This window comes from Pyxicephalus adspersus, chromosome 10 (assembly GCF_032062135.1).
Source record: "Pyxicephalus adspersus chromosome 10, UCB_Pads_2.0, whole genome shotgun sequence".
NCBI lineage: Eukaryota > Metazoa > Chordata > Amphibia > Anura > Pyxicephalidae > Pyxicephalus > Pyxicephalus adspersus.
The window spans coordinates 11703035-11728373 of NC_092867.1; the positions used below are offsets into that span (position 1 = coordinate 11703035).

At 42.3% G+C, this 25339-nt stretch overlaps 2 protein-coding genes across 2 annotated transcripts in view; one reads left to right on the top strand and one right to left on the bottom strand.

Moving 5' to 3' along the window:
• The window catches only part of SLC25A28 (solute carrier family 25 member 28), a 12603-nt gene extending 9144 nt beyond the window's left edge, over window positions 1-3459 (bottom strand). Inside the window, exon 1 of the mRNA XM_072425140.1 lies at window positions 3067-3459. Within this exon, the coding sequence (XP_072281241.1) occupies window positions 3067-3321 (255 nt within the window). The 5' untranslated portion in view covers window positions 3322-3459. The remainder of the gene's footprint in view (window positions 1-3066) is intronic.
• A 2766-nt stretch (window positions 3460-6225) lies between these two features.
• The window catches only part of ENTPD7 (ectonucleoside triphosphate diphosphohydrolase 7), a 29681-nt gene continuing 10567 nt past the window's right edge, over window positions 6226-25339 (top strand). Inside the window, exons 1-6 of the mRNA XM_072423103.1 lie at window positions 6226-6329; window positions 8506-8616; window positions 12254-12436; window positions 23184-23389; window positions 24175-24325; window positions 24482-24585. Coding sequence (XP_072279204.1) covers window positions 8609-8616; window positions 12254-12436; window positions 23184-23389; window positions 24175-24325; window positions 24482-24585 — 652 coding nt within the window. The 5' untranslated portion in view covers window positions 6226-6329; window positions 8506-8608. The remainder of the gene's footprint in view (window positions 6330-8505; window positions 8617-12253; window positions 12437-23183; window positions 23390-24174; window positions 24326-24481; window positions 24586-25339) is intronic.

Here is a 25339-nt window from a genome sequence, read left to right on the forward strand (position 1 = left end):
CGTAATGACTTGGAGGTCATTGGCCGGACACCGTAATGACTTGGAGGTCATTGGCCGGACAACGTAATGACTTGGAGGTCATTGGCCGGACAACGTAATGACTTGGAGGTCATTGGCCGGACAACGTAATGACTTGGAGGTCATTGGCCGAACAACATAATGACTTGGAGGTCATTGGCCAGACACCGTTACAAGACTATAGAGCAGTGAATCTTACATTCCCTGGTAGAGAAGCTCCAATCTCCATGTGTTTCAATGGCGGCAAATGATTCCTCAGCAGTGAATGTTTCAATGACATTTGTGAATGCAGCAATGTATATTTGTCACCCCCAGCAGCAGGAACCATATGTATATTCCTTGTTTTACAGGCTGCTGCTTTATTTTAAGTAACAGGTTTGCTGTAACTACAGATAGCACCCCCCATATTCTTACCCTGGCGGGAAGACGCTATGACTACAACACTTCACGTTTCCCATCCGTCAGCTTAGCTCGAGTTGATTCCTGAAAACAATTCGGCTTGCTGAATGAAGCTACTAAAAGCCCTAAACATTGCCTCCCGAAGCCGTGTACTTGTGCAGATTAGTCAGGAGATCCAATTACTCGTGTTTTCTTATTTCACCCCCAACATACAAACCAAGCCCAAACCAGTTTGTCGGTAAAAGTCCTCCTGAGCTCCATGCAGCCGCAGACAAATTGCTTAACGCTATAATTATAGCACGGATCCTTGCTGCAATCTCAACTTGGCAGCCTGCTGAGTTTTAGGACGTTCTACACCCACATGGTACCACCCCTGGCTGCCTGCTTTAGTACAGGAGGATGAGGAGTTTTACACCCTGTACTCCAGACAAGCAGGATGTGGGAGGCGATTCAGCTGCTATTAACACTTACTGCCCTCGTTCTCCAACCATCCACATTCCAAAAATTGGGCCAGAGGGCAACAGGTAATCAGGCCGTTCTTAAGAGGGTAACCACTGTTATTATTAACTAGTATTTACATAGCGCCAACATATTATGCAGCGCTGTACAAAATCCATAGTCATGTCACTAGCTGTCCAAAGGAGCTCACAATCTAATATCCCCACCATAGTCATATAATGCAGGCTAAGGTCAATTTTGAGGGGAAGCCAATTATCTTAAAGCGTACCTAAACTCGAAATGTTAAATTTATATAAAAGGGTAGACAACTCTTTCATGTAGGGTAAAAAATATGTTATTTGTATTTTCTTTTTTAATGCAACACCCTTTTTGGAAAAAAATGAATGGGGGCGCAAAGCCTCCTGAGATACCTACGTCAGGCATTCTGGGAGGCTCCTGGGTGCTCCTTCTGCGCATGTCTGAGCATCTCAAGCATGCGCATAAAGAGTCTTTTCATGCAAAGAGAGAAATTTGTGAGATCGGCAAGTTTTTTCCAACCTACGTCACCTGATCTTGCGCCTGGGTTGAGTGACGTAGAAAGAAGAACCAGGAAGAAGAGGCGAAGATGGCGACGCCCAGAACCCCAGTTTGGATACAGATGCCTGGATAGAAGACACCCCTGGACTGATCAATTGCTCTGTGGGATTGAAGGTAAGTGGATTTTTTTTTCCTTTGGGCATTTTTAGTTTACTTCCTCTTTAACTGCATGTTTTAGGAATGTGGGAGGAAACCCACAAACACGGGGGAACCTGCAAACTGCCTGCAGTTTTGGACCTGGGACCCAGCTAACCATGGAGTGCTAACCACCGAGCTACAAAATGCTACCCAAATGTACAAAAAAATCTGGATAACAAACCAAAGTACCGAGTGGCACAAACATTGGAGACACCACAGATATGAATGTCACATATTGAACCTTCAAAACCCAACAATGCTCCGCCTAATCTCTACGTCCATACCCATCTGGAAGAAAAGCTTCTGATATAATGACGCGGCTTCCTCTGTCTTACCACTTCGATCTAGTTATGGTGAGCCAACCCCCTACGTGTAGCGCTGGGTGGGTGCGCCATCTCCTGCCCAACTCCCGGCTGTAGAACGTGATCCGCGAGTACTATTACATAGTGTGACAGAAACAATTACGAGCCCTGCGTGCTTTGATTCTAGAGAATGGATGATAGGATATGTAGTCCGGTCATGTGATCAGCTTGGTGCTCATCCTACAACCAGACGTTGGGTGCAATCAGGTGCACAGTGTTGAACCCGGAAATATTTTTAGGCTGAGTGGGCAGAAATTGTAGGCAGGTGACGGCTCCTGTATTGTGACCCCACTCATCCATACCAGCCGGGTGGTTGCTGAATAGTGCAGGGTGGTACGCCCAGCTAGAAGGGGCCGGGGAGATCACTGGTTATCCTTTCCTTACAGAACTTCATGGCGGTACGTCTAATGGACGTTCAATGAGCTTGCAATGATTTCTAAGATGAGCAGCCAGCTTTCTTTTTATAGCCGGGTCAAATAATGAATTACAGGGAATGAGCAGGGACGCATCTCTATTTCATATGGACAGACAGACTGACGGAGCTCCCATTGGCCCTGCATACACTGGCTGTAATATTATTAAACAGGATTTATATAGCACCAACATATTACGCAGCGCTGTATATCAATGCAGAAGGAGAGAAGAATGGCCATGGGGCAAATCAGACATGCGGGGGGGTTTAGGCAATCTGATGGCATTATACAGCCCCAAGTCACATGACTAAGCTCTTTGGCTCCCCCAGCAATCCTTTATTAACGTATAACTGCATGGCAGGGATCAGATCTTTATGGAGATTTGCCGTTATGGGCCCATAGAAATCTCCTTCGGCTGAGGAGTATTAGCCTATGACGGTTTTGTTTCTGGATACCCCCAACCTAAATCTTGCTTTAGAAGGTAGTAGGTGGGTAGATCAGGAAGTCACTCTAATCTGGGGGGGGTTTCATTGATTGTCTAGCCCCACCCCTGAGGTATCACATGTACCAGTTAGTCCCACCCCCGAGGTATTAGGTAAGAGCTAGCCCCGCCCCTAGCAGATATTTAGAACACGTGGTTGGTGGACAGAGCCTATATAAAAGAGAGGTGAACCCCAGCACCGGAAGTGAGTCCTTCTCACCTTGACACAGTCCACAGGGTACATCAGGCAATGCTCCATGATCCCGGCCACGGCCCCGGCCAACATGTGTGTGGTGACGTTGGACCCCTCAGGCAGCGCCTCGTACTCCAGTTCCCGGGCCCGGTTGGCCTCAGCGGCGCTGCTCAGTTCGGTATCAGGCCCGGTCGGCCAGCCACGTTTGACCCAGGCCCCCACAACACGGGCGGGATCCCCAGCGGAGGCGCCCCGCTCCTTTAACACGGCTTCCAGTTCCATAGTACAGTCTATGGGCTGCTCCTGGCCGCCTGTCCGGGCCCCTGAGCGCCGCTCCTGGGTGCGAGAAGGACCCGATACCGCCGTGGTGGCGCCACCGAAAAGCCCGCAAACTCGGGGGGGGGCCTAGGCACACACCCACCCCTCAGCCATTGGGCGTCCCCCGGACGCAGTTGCATAATCTACAAGCTCATTGGTCGCAAGTGACGCTCATCACTATTTGCCTCACGTCCATTGGCTACAGGCTGCCCTTTCCAAGCATGTTCTTCTTTGATTAGCTAATCACTCCAGAAGAGGCGGGCAAAATATATCGAACACGCTGATTGGACGATCCGCCTGTCACTTCAGGTCCATCCTTCTTGATTTCATAATCTCTTCCTCTGGCTGTCAGCACTGTTGACTGACTCACGTGTAAGGCAATGGAGGACTGCAGGGGGCGGGGCTAGATGGAGTCACATGACCTTAGAAAGCGCACTCAGCTCCTTTGGGCCAAGGTCACCTCACACTATTGGCTGCCAGGCTGACCTTTGACCCTTCTCCCATTCAGTTTAATGCATAATAAATACATAGCCTGTGTTGTTTTTTATTACTATTATTATTATTATACATGGCCACAGGGAGCGGCTTAAGTGTCCAAAGTTTATATTCCCAGCCATTACCCCGGGATTGGTTCATCACATTACTTTGGGGCACTATTGTAGCCACTGCAACCTGAACATGTTGCTGCAATCCTGTGCTGCTGGCATACAAGGCCTCCATGTTGTATAGCATGTTGTGGTTCTACTCATCATTATCTTTAATATTATTATTAATAGGATTTATATAGCGCCAACATATTACGCAGCACTGTACAATAGATAGAGGTTGCAAATGACAGACATCCACACAGTGACACAGGAGGAGGGGAGGACCCTGCCCCGAAAAGCTTACAATCTAGGAGGTTGGGGGAAGACGCACACAATAGGACGGGAGATATGGATTGGTGGGTGAGTAGTGAGGGGTTTAGGAGACAGAAGAAGATGGTTAGGCAAGTTTGAAAAAATGGGTTTTGTGTGCTCTTTTAAATAAGCAGAAAGTAGGAGCAAGCCGAATAGGACGAGGAAGACCATTCCAGAAAGTGGGGGGCAGCTCTTGTATCCGTGCGTGTGATGATGTTATGAGTGAGGAAGTCATTAGTAGGTCATTGGAGGAGAGAAGAGAGCGACTGGGGGAGTATTCTTCAATCAGGTCAGAAAGGTACAAGTTTTAAAAAGTGAAACGCGTTGGATGAGACTGTAGCTACATCCCTTAAATTGACCCATTACACTGGGCTCTAAACTTGAGAGATTTTAAACAATTACTGTCTGTATAAATTTGACCAGTTTTTGAAAATGTCATCTTTGTACTGCCAAAAATCTTCTGTGTATCAACTTATGTATTTTATTGATTAGAATAAAGGATTTTAAACATGTGATTATGCCATAAAGAGCTGCTTTCTTTTTCCTCCCTCCTTACACACAGGTCAGAAATGTAAGTGGGACAAGAACAAGAGGGCCAAGAAATGTAAGAACAAGAAAAGTGTTGAGCGAACCTGATCTGTAAAGTTCAGGTCCGTATCCAACTTTACGATTTTGGTTACCTGGACCCGAACCCAAACTTTGCCAGAAAAGTTTTGGTTCGAGTTTGGTGTTCAGGCACTAAAAGTGATGAATGGGGACCTGTAGTGCCCTGTATTCTTGAATCACTATCCAAGAATACATAGTAGAAGCACAGCACGGCAACAGCGATTGCTGTTGCAGCTCTGTACTTTGTATTCCTAGACAGAGTTTCATACAGTTTCATTCATCACCTGTAGTGTAGATTACCTCTGCAGTTCCTATACGATCTCTGGTCACTACAGGGGATGAATGGGGACTTGTCCCCATTCATCACCTGTAGTGCCCTGTATTCTTAGATAAAGAAACTCTATCCAAGAAAACATAGTGAAGTACAGCACAGCAACCGCGATTGCTGTTGCAGCACTGTACTATGTATTCTTAGATAGAGTTTCTCTATATAAGAATACAGGGCACTACAGCTGATGAATGGGGACAAGTTCCCATTCATCACCTGTAGTGCCCGGACATTTTACTGGAACTGCAGAGGCCTGCAGTTCAGTTTCCCACTGTGACGTCATGTGTGAAACCGAACTGCAGATTACCTCTGCAGTTCTACTACAATGTCCAGGCACTACAAGGGATGAATGGGGACTTGTCAATAACAGTGTTGTTAACAGTTAGGAATGTGTCAGGGGGAGATTTGGAATTTGAAGGGGGGAGATGATGAGTTCGGTTTTATCCAGGTTGAGTTTCAGGAATTGGTCAGACATCCAGAAACACTGAGTGAATCTTTCAGGCCCATGCATAGTGAGCATGCGCACTAAGTACCATGTGTGCACCCCTGGCTCCATATACAGCGCACATGTGCACCCAGCAATAGTAAGATGGGTAATCATGTTTGCAAAAAACATAAAAAAATCAGAATAATGCAATCTATGATGGACTGTGTAGAAGTACAATTATGTCTTTCCTATATGTCACATTATCAGCACCTCTTTTATGTAACAATGGGATGGAGGCGCCTCTTTAATGCCTTCTATTACAAGCTTGCTTTCAATAATCAACTAAAAAAGTAAATTTACAATACAAAAAGATTAGGTAAAGGGATGTGCCATAAAAGGAATCTCTCTCTCCCCCCCATGCCTATAGAACTCCCACGAAGCCCATTAATTTGTATGCATGGAAATGACCACGTGGTACAGGCCCTGCACGGCTCTTTCCTAGCATCTCATTTACATAAACCACTCCCTCAAGCGGTGCTTGGTGATGTAATCTGTCAAAGGCTGCCTTGTCAATAAAGTTTAGCGGGAGAAAGTGATGACGTGTAGTGTTGGCAAAGCGCACCGGCTCCACATACTTCCGGGTGAGGAGAGTGAGGGCAGAGCGGGGCTGTGTGCGGGGATGAGGGGATGACAGCTGGGAGCAGAACGCAAGGTAACCGGGGACCGGGAGGTTGTCTTTGTCACAAACTATTTCCTGTGCTGGAAAACACAGCTAGGGGGACAGGAGGGGGTGCTGGGACTTGTAGTGCATCCAGCATACAATGCTACACAATGAAATGGGCTGAGAAGTGGGGTAATAGATGGCTGCTGTCCAAGACACTGATATGTGTATCATAATTCCCAACTTTATAATATACAGTAATATAGCCAATAATGGGCCCCCTGGATGACTTGGCGGCCCCTGACTGACTTGGGGGCCCAGGGGCCCAGCAAGCACACTTTGCACCTTCCTATGTTTTCTTTAGGGAGCAGTCCCAGCCTAAAAAACAACAGCTTGTCTCCTGCATGAAGGACGCTTGCTCTCTATGTGGAAGCAGTGGTCTCTCTGTGGAGGTGCGATAGCCGAGCAGCAAAATCCCATACCCTGCTACTTGAAGAGATGTGACTTAGTAGGGAGGTAGCTACAGAGACACACACAAGAGCAAGGATCCTTCTGACAGGGGACAGCATGGTGTGGAGAAGGACCTCTGCCAGGGGGACTAAAGCCTGTCTCCTGCCAGCATGGTTTGGAGAAGAACCCTTGCTCTTGTGTGTTTCCCTGTAGCAGTCTGATAAACCTCCCTACTTATTCAGATCTCTCCAAGTAGCAAGGGAACGATTTTTGATGATTAGGCATAGGACCTCTGCAGAGAGACCACTGCTTCTGCACAGAGAAGAATAAAAAAGGGGGAAAGTATAAAGATTGACGACCCAGCTCCTTCTCTTCCCTTACATCTGGCAGTACCTGGGTAGTAAAGCTCCACAGACTTCAATGGAAGGGGTAGCTGCATCATCTGATATCCAGCTTCCCACCCCATAGAAATCTATACGGCTTTACTGCACAGCTTCGGTAAGTCTGGGTCAGTACTGGGGAACGGTGAGTTACTTTAGGTCAGTGAAGGGGAGGAAACATGATAACTGTTCTCTTTTTTTAATGTAGCGTGACCTTTAAATCCTTACCAAACTTCTAGTTTATATCAGCTGTGTAAATTTCAGGTTCAGCTTTAGGGAAAGTCATTAGGCTGCTTATGTTTTTATAATGACACTGTTGTTGTGACATCTCAGGAAAATATTGGTGCAGACTTTGACCTGCTATCAGCCCTTTGCAGTACCTCAACAGCAGAGCTGCAGTGTGAGAGGATGAAGCAGTACAAGCAGCCAATCAGTCTGTGTGCTAAGTAGAATGTATTTAGAAGGAGAAGGCGGAGTGACTGGGAGATGATCTCATCACTGCAATGCTTCTTTAAAGTGGACACAGGTCCCAGTTTGAAAAATACAGGATCAGGCGGATGGTCACTGCAGAAAGGGGCAGACAATGACCCCTCTGCTATAACTGTTCTTCCCTGCCTGATCACCGCCCAGTCCCAGCTTCCGTTGCCGTACTGGGAATGAATTTGCTCACTCCTACACCGGGGTTATGTCATCCCAGCACAGCAAAATAAGATGACTGAAAATCATACAATAGAAGAAGTTGGTGGCCCCTGGCAATGGATTGGGGATTTGTGAGTCTGGCTTTGTTCTGCTTAATAAAAAAGAACTCTAAGCCCAGGGCTTTCTGTTTTCTTCCCAAGCTGGGACTAATTTTGGGAAGAGTACAGGAAGCCCTGGGCTCAAAGCAAGTAGGTTGATCGATGCTGGCCAGCACACTAAGGGCCTCTAGTGGATGAAAAATGTACTGCAGGGGGATTTCTTTTTGAAGATGAACATTTCAGCAAAACCTGGTTTTGTATTTTATCTGTTATAGCATATTCATTGCTATTTTTGTTCTGCTTTAGAAAACATGGGAGAGATTAGGTGGGCAGGCTCTCCCCTTGCGGGGGAAAAATGCGGGGACCTACATCTTTTTTTCTAATGAGTTGGAAGACCTGAAAAAGGTAAATCCAGCTGTGTCCACCCCCCATTCAGAGTGTGAATTGGAGTAACTCCTCAGATCACACTGCAGCTCTATCAATGCACATTACTGCACATGTCAGGAAGCCAGATATGATTGCAAGTTATTGTAGGTTCGTTATCTGTGTCCACGTGTCACATTCACTAATCAGTAGAGTTAATGTTTAACATTCGTGTCACATCACACTTGTTCCAAATTCTGTCCAGGTGGCAACCTTATTTTCCATCTTTTATTACAGGCGACGCTGTGGGAGGAGGCGATGTTGGACGCAGTGACTGGCTATGTAACAGGTGACATGTGGAGAGCAGACCAAGAGACGAGGTGACCCCGTATTGTTGCCTATGGCCAGGTAATTGCTTCTATTATTATTATTATTACACAGTATTTATATAGCACCATCATATTACGCAGCGCTGTACATAGTCCATAGTCGTGTCACTAACTGTCCCTCAATGGAGCTCACAATCTATTGTCCCTATCATAGTCATATGTCATTAAGTCTAAGGGAGTTAGTCAATTGTTAGGGAGAAGCCAATTAACCTCACTGCATTCTATGTCTCTTTAAATATCCAGATCTGTGATTGGCAGACGGCAGCTTGGGGGGAACATTTAGTTTTTGTCTGTCCTTGCTCTTGGATATGGCTGCCTTTTATTAGCTGCACCACAGTGGTATTGGTTGAACTATGGACATCTGTGTTTCTTTATTCATCATGTGTGAATGCCTCATTCATTCTACTTTCCCTTTCATAGGATGAAATGTTTAGAAATAAAGCGGTTTACTAACACAGATTCAGGAAAAAATTACAACTTTATCCAAAGTAACCCTATAATGCAGTGTTTCTCAATCAGGGTCTCTCCAGAGAATTTTAGGGGTTCCTTGAACAATGAGGAATTTGTTTAACTGATCTTTTTAGCTATCTGGGTGACATTTAGCTATAAGGGTGACATTCTTCCCACTGGCCAGCGATGTATGAGGAATTCTTCCCACTGACCACCACACTAATATACTGTGTGCTGTAGATATATAGAAATTATAACCAAGGTTCCCTGAAGACCTGAAAGTTATTTCAAAGGTCCCCCCATGTGAAACATTGCTATAATGTAACACAGAATCGTTCCCTGGCTGTATTATTGTGCATTCTGCAGGGTTAGCTGCAAGGAGACAGCAGCCCATCTGCTACTGTGCTGGATATTTAAAGTGGACATTTCAATAAAGGATTATGTAAGCTGCCATTGATGACCTCACATTATACTATACAGCTTGCCTGTTTGCTGTTGTGATTCTCTGCCTTTAATACTTTCTACATCACTGACCCAGAAGGAAGAGGTTGTGTGGGTAAATGTCGCACAGTTTTCTCCTTGCTGGTTTCTGAAGTTTCACTGAAATGGCTGAAACCCAAAGGTCAGCTTTATATCTAGGCAATTAGGGTTCTTTAGAATGAGTCCAGTAATGGCAGCACCAGTGGAACTTTAACTGTAGGCATCAAAACCATTAATTGGCCCCTACTAAGTGTCTAGATCAGGGGTCTGCAACCTGCGGCTCCGGAGCCACATGCGGCTTCAGCCTCCTTGTTGTGGCTCCCTTCGGCTGCCGCGGGGAGATCTCTGATGGGGGATCCCCTTCCTCCCAAGACACTGTGGAGGAGGGGGATTCCCTATCCGGTGTTCTAATGAAAAAAATCTACCAGTGAAATAAATCTACCACTGGGCGGTTACAAATGGGTGTGTACAATGACATCCCCCTCCTTTGAACCCCAATTTCTCTGGAATGGAGGGATGTACAGAACCAAAAATGTAGGTGCAAGTGGGGGACACCTGTGACTAACACCACCTAAAATTTAATTGTTAGGCTATCATCAGAACATAAAGAACTCTGCCCATCAAAAAAATCTACTGTTACACATTGCTGGAGGCACCTGAACCCCAATTTCTCTGGAACAGGAAGGGGGTACAGGTGAACAAAATTAGAGGTGCAAGTGGGGGACACCTGTGGCTAACACCTCCTAAAAACTCCACCCATCAAAAAACCCTACCCTGTTACACATTGTTGGAGGCTTCTAGCACCTAAACCCCAATTTCTCTGGAATGGGGGGGAGGCGGTACAGGTGACCAAAATAGAGGTGCAAGTGGGGGACACTTATGGCTAACACCACCTACAATTGAATCGCTAAGGCATCGTCAGAAAATAAAGAACTCTGCCCATCAAAATAATCTACCCTGTTACACATTGCTGGAGGCTTCTAGCATCTGAACCCCAATTACTCAAGACTGGGGGGTACAGGTGAACAAAATTAAAGCTGCAAATGACGAACACCTGTGGCTAACACCCCTTAAAATTTCATCGCTAAGGCATCGTCAGAACATAAAGAACTCTGCCCATCAAAAAAATCTACCCTGTTACATTAGAAGCCTCCAGCTAATGTAACAGGATGATACGTTAGAAGCTGGAGGCTTCTAGGGGCATAGTTCAGTGTTTAATTTATTTCAAAGTAGGCCTACACATGCACACTTGTGGTAACAGGTAAAATTAAAAAAAATTAAAACTTAAAAGTTTATAAACTGTGTTATGTTTTGCGGCTCCAGACTATTTTTCTTTAGTTGAAGAGGAGGCAAAATGGCTCTTTTGATAGTAAAGGTTGCTGACCCCTGGTCTAGATCAGAGTGTCTCGACCTTTTAAACATCCTTCAGGTTTCTTGGGGATCCCCTGCTATGAATACTATATCCACAACTCATAATATATTCTCGTGGCGGTCAGTGGGAAGAATGTCACCCTTGCAGATTGCTAAGAAAGTCATTGCTGTCACTTAAACTGACTTGAGAGGCACAAATTGTTCATGGAACCCCTAGCAATCTCTGGAGGAACCCTGGATGAGAATCGCTGATCTAGATTGTTTTAGTGTGCAGATTTTTGATATTGCATTGTATATAACAATGTCACATTTATACATGTGGCAGAGTACAATCAGGACATATGCTTCACATTTCTGCAATACACCCCAACTCCTCCATGTTTTCTCCCCTTAAAAATTATCCAGGTTAAAAAAAGAAAACCTTTTGAAATGCAGTGAGCTTAAAATTGGCTGAAGTAAGCTGACAATACAGTTCTGCTGCAGTGATCTCCCAAGCAGTTCTGTCAGCCTGAGTTAACTTCTGCTAGACTGCAGTTTCCCCCCACCCATGTTCTTAAAATTGGTTATCCTTTAGTCCAAATGCTATTTAGTTATGTAAAGTTGTGCTGCTGCAGGATTTTAGTTCTATTATTTTTTATTTTTATTTTTTTCTTTAATTTAAACGCCACTGTATGTTTATTGGCTAATAAAAGTTCAGCCTACCTCTTAATAAGCCTATGGCCACATCCCAAAAGTATAACTTCAAAAAAAGGAGAACCTGAGGGTTACATCAGTAGGGGGACTTTTAGAGCCAACATTCCTTAACTCAATAAATTTGTATCAAACAAACTTTAACTTTATTGGATTTATTATAAAAACATTTACATTAAAACATATTTAAAAATGTGCAACATTGAGTAACAAGATATCTCTGCCTGGGCTACCAATCCAAAGGGCATACCACATAGCCTTTCGACGCCTTTCAAGATTCCGCTTCTTCAGGAAAGCTCGGATAACTCCCCCCTTCTTTCCTGGTGAAGCAGAGTTATCTGTGAAATGCGTCGAAAGACTGTGTGGTCCCAATATGGGAATAGCACTACACAACCAAATGTTGTGAGTATTCAAACGTGGGATTAACAAGCACCTAACTAAAGGCAGCTCTATAACGTAGTAACTTTTCATGCAATTAAGTGATATCTTCTCATGAAGAAAATTACAGTACATAGCCTAAATTCTTAGCGCTAAAACAAAGAAACCTAAACAGGAAGAGAAAACCTTGAAACCAATGGCCAACATATAAATGTAGAAGAGTTCACTCCAGTGACTTCGGAAAATTACGTTTTTTCCTCTAATTCAGTGTATTTTTCTCTTTCCAGAATTAGCTTTTCCTGCTTGTTTCCTGGGTCCTGGCACTGCAGTCTGCCCTCAGTGACACAGTTCTCCCGTCAGCGAGTGGTGCTGCTGGTCCTCTTCATAGTGATACTACTGCTCCTCCTGGTAGCAGTGATAGACCCCAGAATCTGGAGCCTCAGCGCCTACCGGGACAGGCAGTTCAGGAGGTCAGTAGATGTTTTATTTGTAATTTATTTCAGTGAGTTGGATATTTCTACACAGGTTATTCTTCCAGTCTGTAGGAAAACTGACACTTTAACATGGATGTCAGGAGTGATGGCCCCTGTGTCCTTCTCTGTATGGGTTCTATTTAAAGCACATCTGCACCTAAATGTTTAAAAAAAAAAAAATGACAAGCATTACTCACTCACATGGGACCATTTCAGGCTGAGTTATGCCACCTTGCTTTCTGGAGTGTAGGGTGATCTGGGTCAATCAGCCTGGGCTCCCAGGAACTAAATGGAAAATTAAAAAATATGTGACCAAGAATGTAGAAGGCACAAGCTATTTCTGCAAAGAACAAACAGCAATATTTCCAATACATTCACCTGTACTAGTTCTGCTGTGGCCAGTGCTATCATCTTTTCTTTGTGGTTTTGGCCATCTGGATTGACCAGGCCATGATGACAGAATTTCCACACATGCATGCTGGAGTTTATTCTGCCAGGACCTGCCTGCTTGCAAATTTTGTAAGCAGAATTATATTTTAGCGTTAAGCCTCAAGCTTGCTACAGTAATTGAGAGCAGATCACACTAGCACTGCTAAGGCTTAGTCAACACAGACATTTTCCCCAGCATTAAACCTGGGGCTTTAAAAGCCCATGTTTGAAATTCCCATGCATTCCAATTGGCTAATCTACACCAGGGCATTTCTTTGAGCCACGTTTTTGAGCGTTATCAATCGCTCCTTGCAACTTTAAAAATGAAAACGCAGGAAAAACACGGGTAAACACGTCCATTAATTTCAACGTGGTAGGAATGTTTACATGCGCTTTTAAAACCATCCGTGCAGACCCAGCCTAACTGAAGTTTTATATGTATAACTTTTCTTTAAATTGCTTAGAAATTAAAATGGGGCGTTAAAGACAAAAATATATACTATTGTGTGTTTACCATAGGCAGTGACAAGGTTATTAGTGAATTGTTGTTGAGACCTTTACTTGTTCTTATTAGAAGTAAACCGCCGTTGCAACCAAAGTACTAAAGACCTTGAACTAGATGGAGATCACAAAAAGTGGAAAAGTTGTCCATATCACTTACATATGTCTGCAGGAAGAATGCACTTGGATTGGACAATTTACCTTCACTGTACTATTTCCTGGGTTAGCCTCACTTCCTTCTTGTTCTGCTTACACTGAAATAGTAAAATCATATGAAACATTTACTGTAAACACTGCAAATAACTCAATACTTCCACTCACTGAAAATATGCTGACTTTAAAATGTAATTGCTGGGCATTCCTTACTAACAATGTCATGTATATCAAAGCAGAACATCTGTCTGCACACAACCCTATGTTTACACCAAATATATCAAAGTCACGTTACTAAATATAATAGGAAATAACCTACTACCCCCCCCCCCCCCGCCCCTAATTGCATTTTTACCTTCTAATTGCATTTTTACCTTCCCCAAGCCTGCCACATGGTAGACAGACCTTAATTACATACAGTGTTCAACACAGAAATTTTGGGAAGAAATTGTATGAAGGTAGCAGCCCTGTATTGTGACCCAACTCATCATTAACTATCCAAAAACAGCAGAAAAGTCCCAAGTGATGCATCTGACTAAAAGGGGCCGGGGTGAACACTGACACAGGTGATGACCAGTGATCCAGCTCTGCAGTCTGAACCTTCCACTAAATGGTATTGCTGTTGTCCTTCATATCATGATCATACAGCCTAGAGGACCCCCACCATTGTACAGCCATTTGTAGGAAAGCGGACGTTCAAGAAATCCTCCTTTTATGCAGTAAAGAGGATACAAGGCCATGTATGTCATGTGACGGCATATTTACTAGAATATAAAAGGCTTGTAGCTTAGTTTTCAAAAAGTTATGGGGTAGGGGAGGTGCACTTTAGGCACTTTTGCCTATTGAAGTTTTAAATGGCTTTTTCTTAACCCACGGATATGAATATGTGTAGTATAAATATAGAGGAAAGTAGACTGTAGGTTGGTGAGTTACGTAATGTTTAACACATCTCCTAGCATTACACCACTGACTCCTTTTTAATTAGCACAGAGCGGATTCCAGGGTACCAGGTGCTCACGCTCCCATTGCCCACTTGTGATGGTCACAGCTGCTTCCAGGGTCATACATGAAATCCCAGATGCCAAGTTCCTAGAGACTTGCTCAATAAAGTTACTCTTCTTCCCCCAACTCCCTCCAGCAGCTGCCAGTGTTCAGAAGCCTGTAAACTGCAAAATGATTAAAGTCTTTTAGTAATTACCCCAGATCATTAGACGCCGGCCCTGTTTAAAACACCATGCTGAAAACTGTAAGCTGGATCATATCCTGGTGGTGCAGACATCAAAGGGCGTTTAACACCACCGGACAATTCATTAAAGTCCCAGCAACTAATACATGATAATTTGTCTGTCACAGAGATTTCCATAGTTTGGTCTTATGCACCTGTCTCTGGGACACTGATGGAGGAGGCCTGTATCCAAGCCCAGGAATTCTTTATCCTCCAGTCACAGAGGGGGAGATTTGCTGATATTTGTAGTTCTAATATGCAAGCCTTGTCCCAATTAAAGAAAGGCTTTTTTTAATGTGAAAGAATTCCAGGAGCAGGATAAACCCAGAAAATGAATGTTGTTTTGTATAGACAGATGTAAATATCAGGTGTTTATATATGAATAATTGTAAACTCTTCTGGACAGTGTCCTCTCCTCCTCCTGTGTCTGTCATTTGCTTCCTCTACTACACTATGTAATAGTTCGGGTGCAGCGCTGCGTAAAACAGAATAGTAATACCAATGTCTATAATATTATAATAATACAACTATGCTGTCCAGTCCATCCAGTAATCCATCAGACCTTGTCAGACACTCCTTCCCCTCCGTCTGCACTGCTAGACAGTTCTGTGCCCAGAGGTGTGGCTGGTAATCATTTATTCCCGCAAAATGCATTAGAGTGTAAAAGTAGGAAATTAAACCTTTTCCTTTTAACACTAAAAGTATTTTAAGGCTTATGCAAGTGGAAATCCGTTTAAAATTATACCATACAGCAATACAGGAAAAAAGGAATTAAGGTGTGAGACTGCAGTTCAGTTTTAACCTGTTCAGTATCCTCCCCAGAAATGTTTTAAGCTTGGTGGGAAGAAGCTGAAGGTGGGTGGTAGCCCTTGTTTTGTGGCCCCACTTTTGCCAGGTGGTTACTTAAAAGTACTGAGGCTAAAAGGGGCTGGGAAGAACACTGCTGTTTTTATTGCCAGCTAAGTATTCTGTATTCTGTATTTTGCTGGTTGCAGTGACCCCTTTAACCCAACCACCTGCATGTAAACAGACTCCTGGACTCAATAGCATCTGAATATCTGTTTACATTTCTTGCCTATGGACAATTTCAGGTATTTGTTTTTTTAACATTTCATGGGTCCGTTTCCAGGGTTGACCTTCTGTATGGATTTTGTCACATCTTCTGGTTTGTAATATTGTCATCTACTTAAAGCAGGCAGCATGAGACCATTACAGTAAGCACTGGTTGGTGTAGCGGGTAACCCGATTGCAGGGATGCGGGATGCTCACTCCACATTCTGATTATTAATAATATTAATAATATTATTATTATTAATAATAATATTTAAAAACAGGATTTATACAGCACCAACATATTACACAGCGCTGTATGTTAAATAGGGGTTGCAAATGACAGATGAACACAGATCATTACACAGGAGGAGAGGAGCCTGCCCTGAAGACCTCACAATCTAGAAGGTGGTGAAAGTGACACACAATAGGATGGGAGATATGTAGTAGTGGGCAGTAGTGACGGTTTCAAAAGACAGAAGACTATGGGTAGGCAAGTTTAAAAAAAAAATGGGTTTTGAGCGCTCTTTTAAATGAGCAGAAAGTAGGAGCAAGCCGAATAGGACGAGGAAGACCATTCCAGAGAGTCAGGGCAGCTCTAGAAAAGTCTTGTGTCCATGCGTGTGATAAGGTTATGAGTGGGGAAGTCATTAGTAGGTCATTGGAGGAGCAAAGAGAGTGGCTAGGGGTGTATTTTTCTATCAGGTCAGAAAGGTAAGTAGGACAAGAGCTGTGGAGGGATTTGAAGGCAAAGCACAGGAGCTTGAATTTGATTTAAGGTGATATGGAAGTCAATGAAAAGAACTACAAAGAGATGCAGCAGAAGGGGGCAGTGGGAAGGATGAATTAGTGTGACTGCAGCATTCATAATAGATTGTGGAGGAGACAGTTGGGTTAGTGGAATACCAGAGAGGAGGATGTTGCAGTAGTCCAGACGAGAGATAGGAGCGTGTACAAGGAGTTTGTGATCTCTGGGGACAGGTAGGGGCAGATTTTGATATAGGCAAGCTGGTCTGCAATATCAAAGAAATGTATTGCTCCTTTAACACGGGTGATTCTTTTTACCCCTTTTCTGCTGAAATGAGGTTCATTAAATTCCTTTTTAATTGTTTAGAAGTTTTCAGTCTGAAATAGTGACAAAAAAGTATCATGTGCCAAGAGAAGGAAAGCCAACTCTTGCTAGTAATTACAGAAAGAGGATTAACAGCTAAAATATTAGCTAATGCCTTCATTGTGTCTGTAATAACTGACCCCCGGATTGGCTTGTATGAGAAGCCAGGGGACACAGAAGCTATGGATACATTTCAAGCCAAATCCCCCAATTAGCCCACCTGTTGGCAGAGGCTTTACTCTTGTGTGCTGCTAACAACTGGATTAAAGGTACACTAACAACAAGTGTTCATTACGTAATTGTGTCTGGTGGAGGAGACTCTTGGGGCAAACTTATAGCACATCTCTGTACATATGACTGCTTCGCATTCCTCTGCATCCTCTGCCACCATCACCACCTATTTGGTCTATGCATCCATCACCACTTGATTGGTCCAGACCCCAATACAGTGTGGTTATCAGTGGTAAGAAGGTAAGAATGCTTCTTATACTGCTGGCCAATGGGAAGAATGTCATCCTTACAGATAGCCAAAAAGACCATTGGTGTCACCTAAACTACCATGGGAGTCCCAAACTGCCCATTGCTTAAGGAACTGCTTTCAAGCACTGGAGAATGCCTGGTTGAGAAACACTGTACCAGACAAATCAATATTTGGTGCAGGTTGGCCATTTTCAAAGAACACATTAAAGTTAATATAAAGCCAACTGTTACAAGTTGGCTTTATAGGTAATGTTTTTTTAGTTAGTCCTAATAAATTTGCAGCATTTATTAAAGCCGTTGATGGTCCTGCTGTGAGGGTTCTTGTGACAAATGACCCCAATTTTTTTAATCCAACCATGCTTTAGTTTTAGGTTTAAATGCCGGCATAAACTGTCGTGGGAGGAAGCACAGACATGATGTAACAGTCAAGCCACAAATTTAGTAACATCAGGCTTAGAAATGTCACTGACACCATTTGTGTTCCATTGTAATTGGATTAGAAGACTGTTTAGGCATGAGGGCCTGATCACTTCCCAGCCCTGCGGTCTGCATTTTGCTTGCAGCAACACGTTCCTCCTCAGTAACCTGATTGCAGCTTCTCTTGCTATTTAGACATCATCTGAGTCGATATCGGTTTGGCCACCGGAGAATGCGTAGGACAGACTTTAGTGCAAGTTCCAGCTGTTAGTTCTGTCCCTCCAGGGTCTGTTATCCCACATTGGTAGAAGAATGGTGCTCAGTTCGGGATAATATCATTCCTCTAAGGACACTTAATGATGTTACAGTGATCTCGATCAGTGCGGGAGTCTGTTAGCGCTTTGTTGACTCACTTCTCCGGTTGCTCCATTTTAATTTCTGCACACTAAGCAAAACCCAGCGGCTGCTGCGGCCCTGTGACAAGTGCAATGATTACATATAATAGATGAGTTCTTAGCAGCAGACAGACATGCTGTGGATGTAAGCAGAATATAATCTCTCCTGTTACTATCCCCAATGGAGTGTTTAACTCTCTTGGCTGTGTGGATCTTATAATGTCCATTAGACCCATTACTCATTAATCTTTTTGTAATTGCCTGTACACAACACACATACTAAATGGAATTGATTTATTGTGCTCCTAAAGTGGAGCCCCAGCTTTCCCTTCAGAAATGCACAGTTGTACCAGCTTTCTTCTGTGTTGAAATTATTTATTCTGATTTCAGTCCACACTAAAATTTTGGGCATTAGAATCTGCAGCAAGTCAGATGAAGCCTACCTCATCGTCTGGGTGAGGACAGTAACTATGCAGTGTTTTCCCCAGCAATTTTCTTTAACTGGGCGAGAAAAAAATCTGTAGGCAGGTGGGACCCCTGTATTGTGTCCCAACTATTCAGTAACTACCCAAAAAACAGTTGGATGGTTACTGAAAGGTTCCAGGTGGTGTACCCAGCTAGTGGGGGCAGGGGAGAACGCTGGCACTGTCCAGCTGTGTTCTCTGCAGCTGTACGGTCCCAGGTCCAGCTCTTTCTTTCCTTAAATTTTTGTTACCCGTGCCACAGATTCACATATAAGCATTTTATAGTCAGGTCAGGACACACAAGTCTAATTTAAACAGTGTTAAGATTAGGTAAAAATCAGTTTTCTTTTTGCAAGGAGATGTAAAGCCATGCTGCAATGTCAGGACACTTCTGCGGATTCTAGTTTTTCAGTGTTAAACCTGAAACATACTGGATGTGATGTCAGAGCTGTCATTGAAGTTGTACCCTATAGGTTCCTTCTTAGCTTCTCCCCTTGTAGGTTAGGGGAGGTGATTGGCCGGCAGAGTAACTCAAAATTTTCCCAGCACTCAGGCAACATATTAGGAACTAGCTGTCCTGTGTGTAATTGTTTATCAGTGGAGGATTCAAATACCAGTTTTTTTAAATCACATGGTTGTCATATGATGACACAGATATGTTCCAGTCTACAAATGTTATATTATGCATGGGCAGTATGGTTGGCTTAGTGGGTAGCACTCTGGCCTTTGCAGCACTGGGAGTTCATGTGTTCTCTCTGTGTCTGCGAAAGTTTACGCCCACATCCCAAAACAACATGCAGTTAAGGTATTCGGCTTTCCCTCAAAAAAGAAAAAAAAAATTGTTAATGACATATGAGTATGGTGGGGACATTAGACTGTATTTTGCAAAAGAAAGCTTATGGGACATTAATGGCAAGTAAAAATCATAACAATTCATCATTCTATAGTAACATTATAAAATCACCCATTGAGTGTGAAGGCTTGCAGGTGGATAGGCGCTACGGAAGGACTGCAGTTGTATACTTTAAAAGTACACGGATTCCTTCGAGTAAAAGTTCATAGAGATGATGGGAAATATTCTTGTGACTGAATGGATATGTTGTTCTTGACATTTTGAGACTATACTGGATAATATTGGATCATTTGGTCCTCCTTAAGTAGTTCTATCTGGGCTTTGCTGCGTTTTTATTTGTCTGTCTGAACCGCCATTCTATGAGAGAGCAACTCCATTCAATGTGGACACATTAACTCTGAATAATCACAAGCGTCTCTATATTCCTGATGAAGAGGACTGCGTTCAGTGAAGTGTGTAGAATTCTATTAGAGACCATAAGCAATTTGGATATGTAACTTCAAATTAAAATTTTTATATGGATTTTAATTGTTACAAATAAAGTGCATTTTTATATTGTTGCTATAGAATGATGAATTGTTATGATATTAAGATGAATACTTGCCGTCTAAGCCCCATAAGCTTTGTTTTGCAAAATACAATGTTCATTTAGGGATCGGGCACTCTTTTAGGGTACATCAAGGATAACTGTACCAATGTGAGTGATTAGATTGTGAGCCCCTTTGAGGGACAGCTAGTGACATGACTATGGACTTTGTAAATACTGGATGATAATAATAATAATGTATCAGAAGGCTAGACCAAGGTGTGAGATAACCTTAGTACTAAGTTTGTTAAAAGTGGAACTCCAGGCAATGTTGTCTTCATGCAACAAATTACCCTTCATTATTACCATAACCTGTCATTATTATACCATTTGTTTTCACGTATTTTCCTGTTGATCCTGCCAGTTCTCGAGTTGTTCCCCCATACCCCTTCCTGGGTCCACAACGGCACAGAGCCACTGCTTAATTTTCAGCATTGTCAGCCATCAGATCTATACAATGCTGCCTAATATGTCAGCTCTATATAAATACTCTGTAGTAATAATAATAGTAAAATTAGGATTTGCTATTAAATCACAAACCAATAAGACCTCTTCATTCATTTATTAGACAAATCTGTGTGAAGTGTTCTAGTAATATAATTATTTTTTTTCCCCTTCATTTACTTCCATTCTCTTCTTTTTAGTCTATCATCATTTACATTTTTTTAGTCCTTAGCATTAAAGCACATATGGTTCAATCTGCCACTGTTGTGTTGCTGTTCATCATCCACTTGTATTGTTTTCTGAGTGCAGTTAGGTAATTCTTCTGTTATATTGCACTGGTTACATAACTTCCCGTATTTCCAGCTAATTCTGTTTGCTTAGATAACATCAGGTTATTTTTTTTTTCTTTAACAGTTGATTGAACACACATACCAGAAAATTTAGCAACAGATCTCAAGAACTCCGTCTCTTAACCCTCTTGTGACCAGAGGTCATTAAAGCCTTAATGCCCAGACCAGCAGCACTGGCTGTAATAACAATATCTCTGCATCATTTGCCATGTGAATAATTTGTACTTTGTTTGTACTTTGTTTTAAAGGGCTTTTCTGTTGTGTTATAATAGATAAAAATACCTGGGCTAAAATTTATGTGTGTATGTATGTGTGTGTGTGTGTGTGTGTGTGTGTGTATGTATATATATATATATATATATTTATTTATTTATTTATTTTTCAGTTATGTAATGGTTTCTGACAATTACATTATTAACAAAGTCAAACTGCCATCTTGGAGGTATAGTGGCATCCCAAGTTAACCATTTTTACTTGCTGAATAATAATGTCCTTTCACTGTTGGTGACACCACAGTCTGACGGCTATCAGCATGTACTCTGCCCTTCTGTCCCAGCACTTTTATTGCTTATTCACTGATTCACTGATTTTTTTCATTGTTTGGATCTAGTAACAAAAGCACCAGCTGCAGCAGTTTCCTATGTTGTCCTATGTAACATGCGGATAATCATGGTGCATCAGCAATCTGTAGCTGATTAGATAAACTTTGTGACCAGAGGTCATTAAATCCTAAATGCCCAGACCAGCACTGATCAACTATGTTATATTATAGTACTGATATTATATTTACAATATCTCTGAGTAATCTCTGCAGCAGCAACACTGTATCCAGCTACAAATCCCCATAGAATATCAACCAGGGGATTGGTAGGTGCTTCAAAGTTCTTTTTGCAAAAGAATCCTTAAGCTGCATATACACGTGCAATTATTGTCGTTTGAAAGGAACTTACACGATCCTTTCCAAGGACTGCACGATACATGATCAAGTGCTGCACTGTTCTGCTCTATGGAGAGGGGAGGGGAGAACTACGGAGCGGCACCCTGCTGCGCGCTCTCTCCCTTCCCCTTCCCCTTCATAAGAACTGTTCATCGTCCATCGCCCGTAGATCCTCCAGGATGGTCGTTCAGACATTGGACGACGAGCGCTGTACACACGCCAGATTCTCGTCTGATATCGGCCCTGAGCCCATTATCGGGCGAGAACCAATGGACGTGTGTACGTAGCTTTAGTCCCTATGTATAAAGATGACAAAACCAGATCTCTGTGCTAATTCTTGATGTGCATGTCTGAAATCCTGTATTGAAAATATGGTCTTAAATGGCAAACTAGCGCAGTGCTTGCCAACCTTTTCGGTTTATAATTTTAAATCCTGCGGACCATTAATATGAATTTTTTTTTTTTTTTAAAGATAAATACATTAGTAAAATAATGATCTTCCTAATGGTGCCTGACAAGTACTGTGGAGGTTCTCACTCATTGATCAGCTCACGGTTAGGTGAAGTAGTACTAGTGTTACTATTATCATTAGTTGTATTATCTTTGGTATTACTGCAATGCAAATGCAAAATATTTGTTTGGTTTTTCTCACTCATTAAGGGGTTTATTCCATTTGAATCTAAGACCAAACAAGAAATGATAGTTATCAAAGTCAAACTATTTGATGCCATTATTTATAACAGTTAAAGAAAATACACAGTTAAGGTCATACTTACCTAAAAGAGCATCTGAGAAATAAATAAATAAAAAAAACAATGGGATGATAATCGGTATTCGCGGAGCGGGGTGATTGTTGTAATGGTGGAAACAATACTGAAGCGCACAGCTCGGCAAAGGTTGCCTCATACAACATAAGACTACACTGGTGTCACGCTCTTGTTTTTCCATCTCTAGTACAGTTGGTGAATTTAGTGCAATATAAAGACAAAAATTGTCATTCAGAATATAAGAATTTATTAGAATATTATTTTTGTTAAAAAATTGCAAATAATGTCCAAATTTTTCTGTGGACCCCTAAAATTTTCTTGTGGACCGCCAGTTGGCACCTCTGATCTAGTACATTGAAATGAATCCATGGCTTTTACACCCTCATGCCCAGGAAAGATGGAGAAGAGGATAGATGCAACCTATCCTGTGTATGGGCCTTGAGACAGCCTAACTTGCTGTGTTATGTTTGGCCTTGTGTAGACTGAATTTTGGTAAAGTTGGGTAATAGAACAGTTTGTGTCTCTTCATGCAGTTTACTGATTGTCACTGATTTCTATTTATTTTTCCTGTCCTTTCTCTAGGTACCTGGATCAGATAGAAGATTTGGAAGCCACAGACACCAAGGACACAAAGCTCAACTATGGTATTGTGGTGGACTGCGGCAGCAGCGGCTCCCGCGTCTTCGTCTACTTCTGGCCTCCTCACAATGGAAATCCGCATGACCTGCTGGACATTAAACAGATGCGGGATCGCAGCAGCAAGCCTGTGGTGAAGAAGATTAAACCAGGTACCTGCCAGGACATTGCATGTGTTTAAATTCAATTCCTAATGTATTAGTCTGTATTCTTCATAGGGTTCAATAAACCCTAATAAAAACTGATAAGGGTGATCCAGCAAACCTGGAATGGATCTGGTCCAGGATTGACAGCATATGCCAACTAATAGGAAACTGAGTCCATTCCAGGCTGGCTGGATCATCCAGGTTCTCCCATAATTGTCGAGTCCTGGGGAACTTTATTAATTCAGGCCCAATGCAACTAGTAAGTTTGAGTTATAGGTGATATCATTCAAATATATTTATGAAATAATAGCAACTTATTTTTAATTTATCACATGGCGCTTGCACCTTGCTGACACCTGCAGAGTTTGTTTCCTGAGAATCTTTACATTTGAAACAAATTCGATTAGGATATCATTGGATTAGTTATCATTGGATGGGTATGTGCTGCCACCTAGTGACTGTTCTGTGGATAGGTGTTAAAAATAATGATTCTGCTTGAACTGATTGACTTTTGTTCAAAGTGCAATATTAGGATGTTGGCTCAGTAATGCAGACTGCAATGGTCCGGTTGAATAAACCATGGGGTATTGGCGTAACATTGCTGCAGCCGTGCCGACTATATGGTAATGGCAACTTTCATTTTTCCAACTGTCCATACTTCTGGTAACCCCTTAATGATTATATCTGTTTTTTTTGTTTTTTTTTTCACTTTAACATGCATGCATTCCTACATTGATGGTTGTGACACTACCTCCTTATACTAATAAACATCTGTGATTTGCTATCTGCAGGTATCTCCACTATGGCACAGACTCCAGAAAAAGCCAGTGATTATATTAACCCACTTTTAAGTTATGCTGCATCGTACATTCCAAAGACAAAGCATAAGGAGACCCCGCTATACATTCTGTGTACAGCTGGCATGAGAGTCCTGCCAGAGAGGTGAGAACTTCATACAACAAACAAATTGTTCCTAAAATGTCTGACAGGTTTAAGTGAAAATGCAAGGGCACTTTGACTCTTCTAGTTTTAGGCCAGTGTATGATATTTTGTTTTATATGATTGTAGAAACCTGCAGTAACAATGTGTATCCTTTAGTCAACAGGCAGCTATCCTTCAAGATCTGGTGAAGGACATTCCTCAGGATTTTGATTTTCTGTTCTCAGAGGCCCATGCTGAGGTTATCTCTGGGAAACAAGAAGGTATTGTAATAAAGTGAATGCTTAAATATTGAAGTAACAGGTACAACTCTTTCTTTTAACAAAAAAATGCTAGACCTTACCACCATCTTCACTCATAGTCCCCTGTACATCTCCAAGGTGAAATTTGAGTATCTTTTTTAATTGAGTTTTACATTTTTCAGTGATTGAGGGTGGATTACAACTCAACATTTATCTCAACACTAATTTAAAGCAGACTTAGATATTGAGATGGATATATACAGTTATATCTACTACAGAAAATATCTTGTTGCTTTTTTCTGTATCCTTATATCACAGCTAAAGGATATTTGGGTCATGTGACCATTCAACAGAAAATTGATTAATCTATTAATATTCATGAAATGGTAACTTATACACTATGGGGTGAGCATTGTGTTGTCAGCCACTGCCCCATCAATTCAATGACTATATTATTCAAACCCCTGGTTTACCCTTTTAAATTGTATCATGGGATGTTGGCTTGACTGTGCAAATGTATTACATAGATCAGCCTCTGCTAAACAATCTCCCTGTGTGACTTTCTGCAAAGTAACAGTGTACAGTTATGATCACCAAGGAGAAGGAAATGGTTCTCACTTCCTGCAGCACACTAAAGATCCTTCCAAATTCCACATTTTGGCTTAGGCGAAATTACTTGCTCACTGACTACGTTTTATTTGCTCAATATATATATTTATGCTGGGAAAATGTATTTAAAGGGAGGGCATATGTCTTCTACCCATAGGAAGGATAA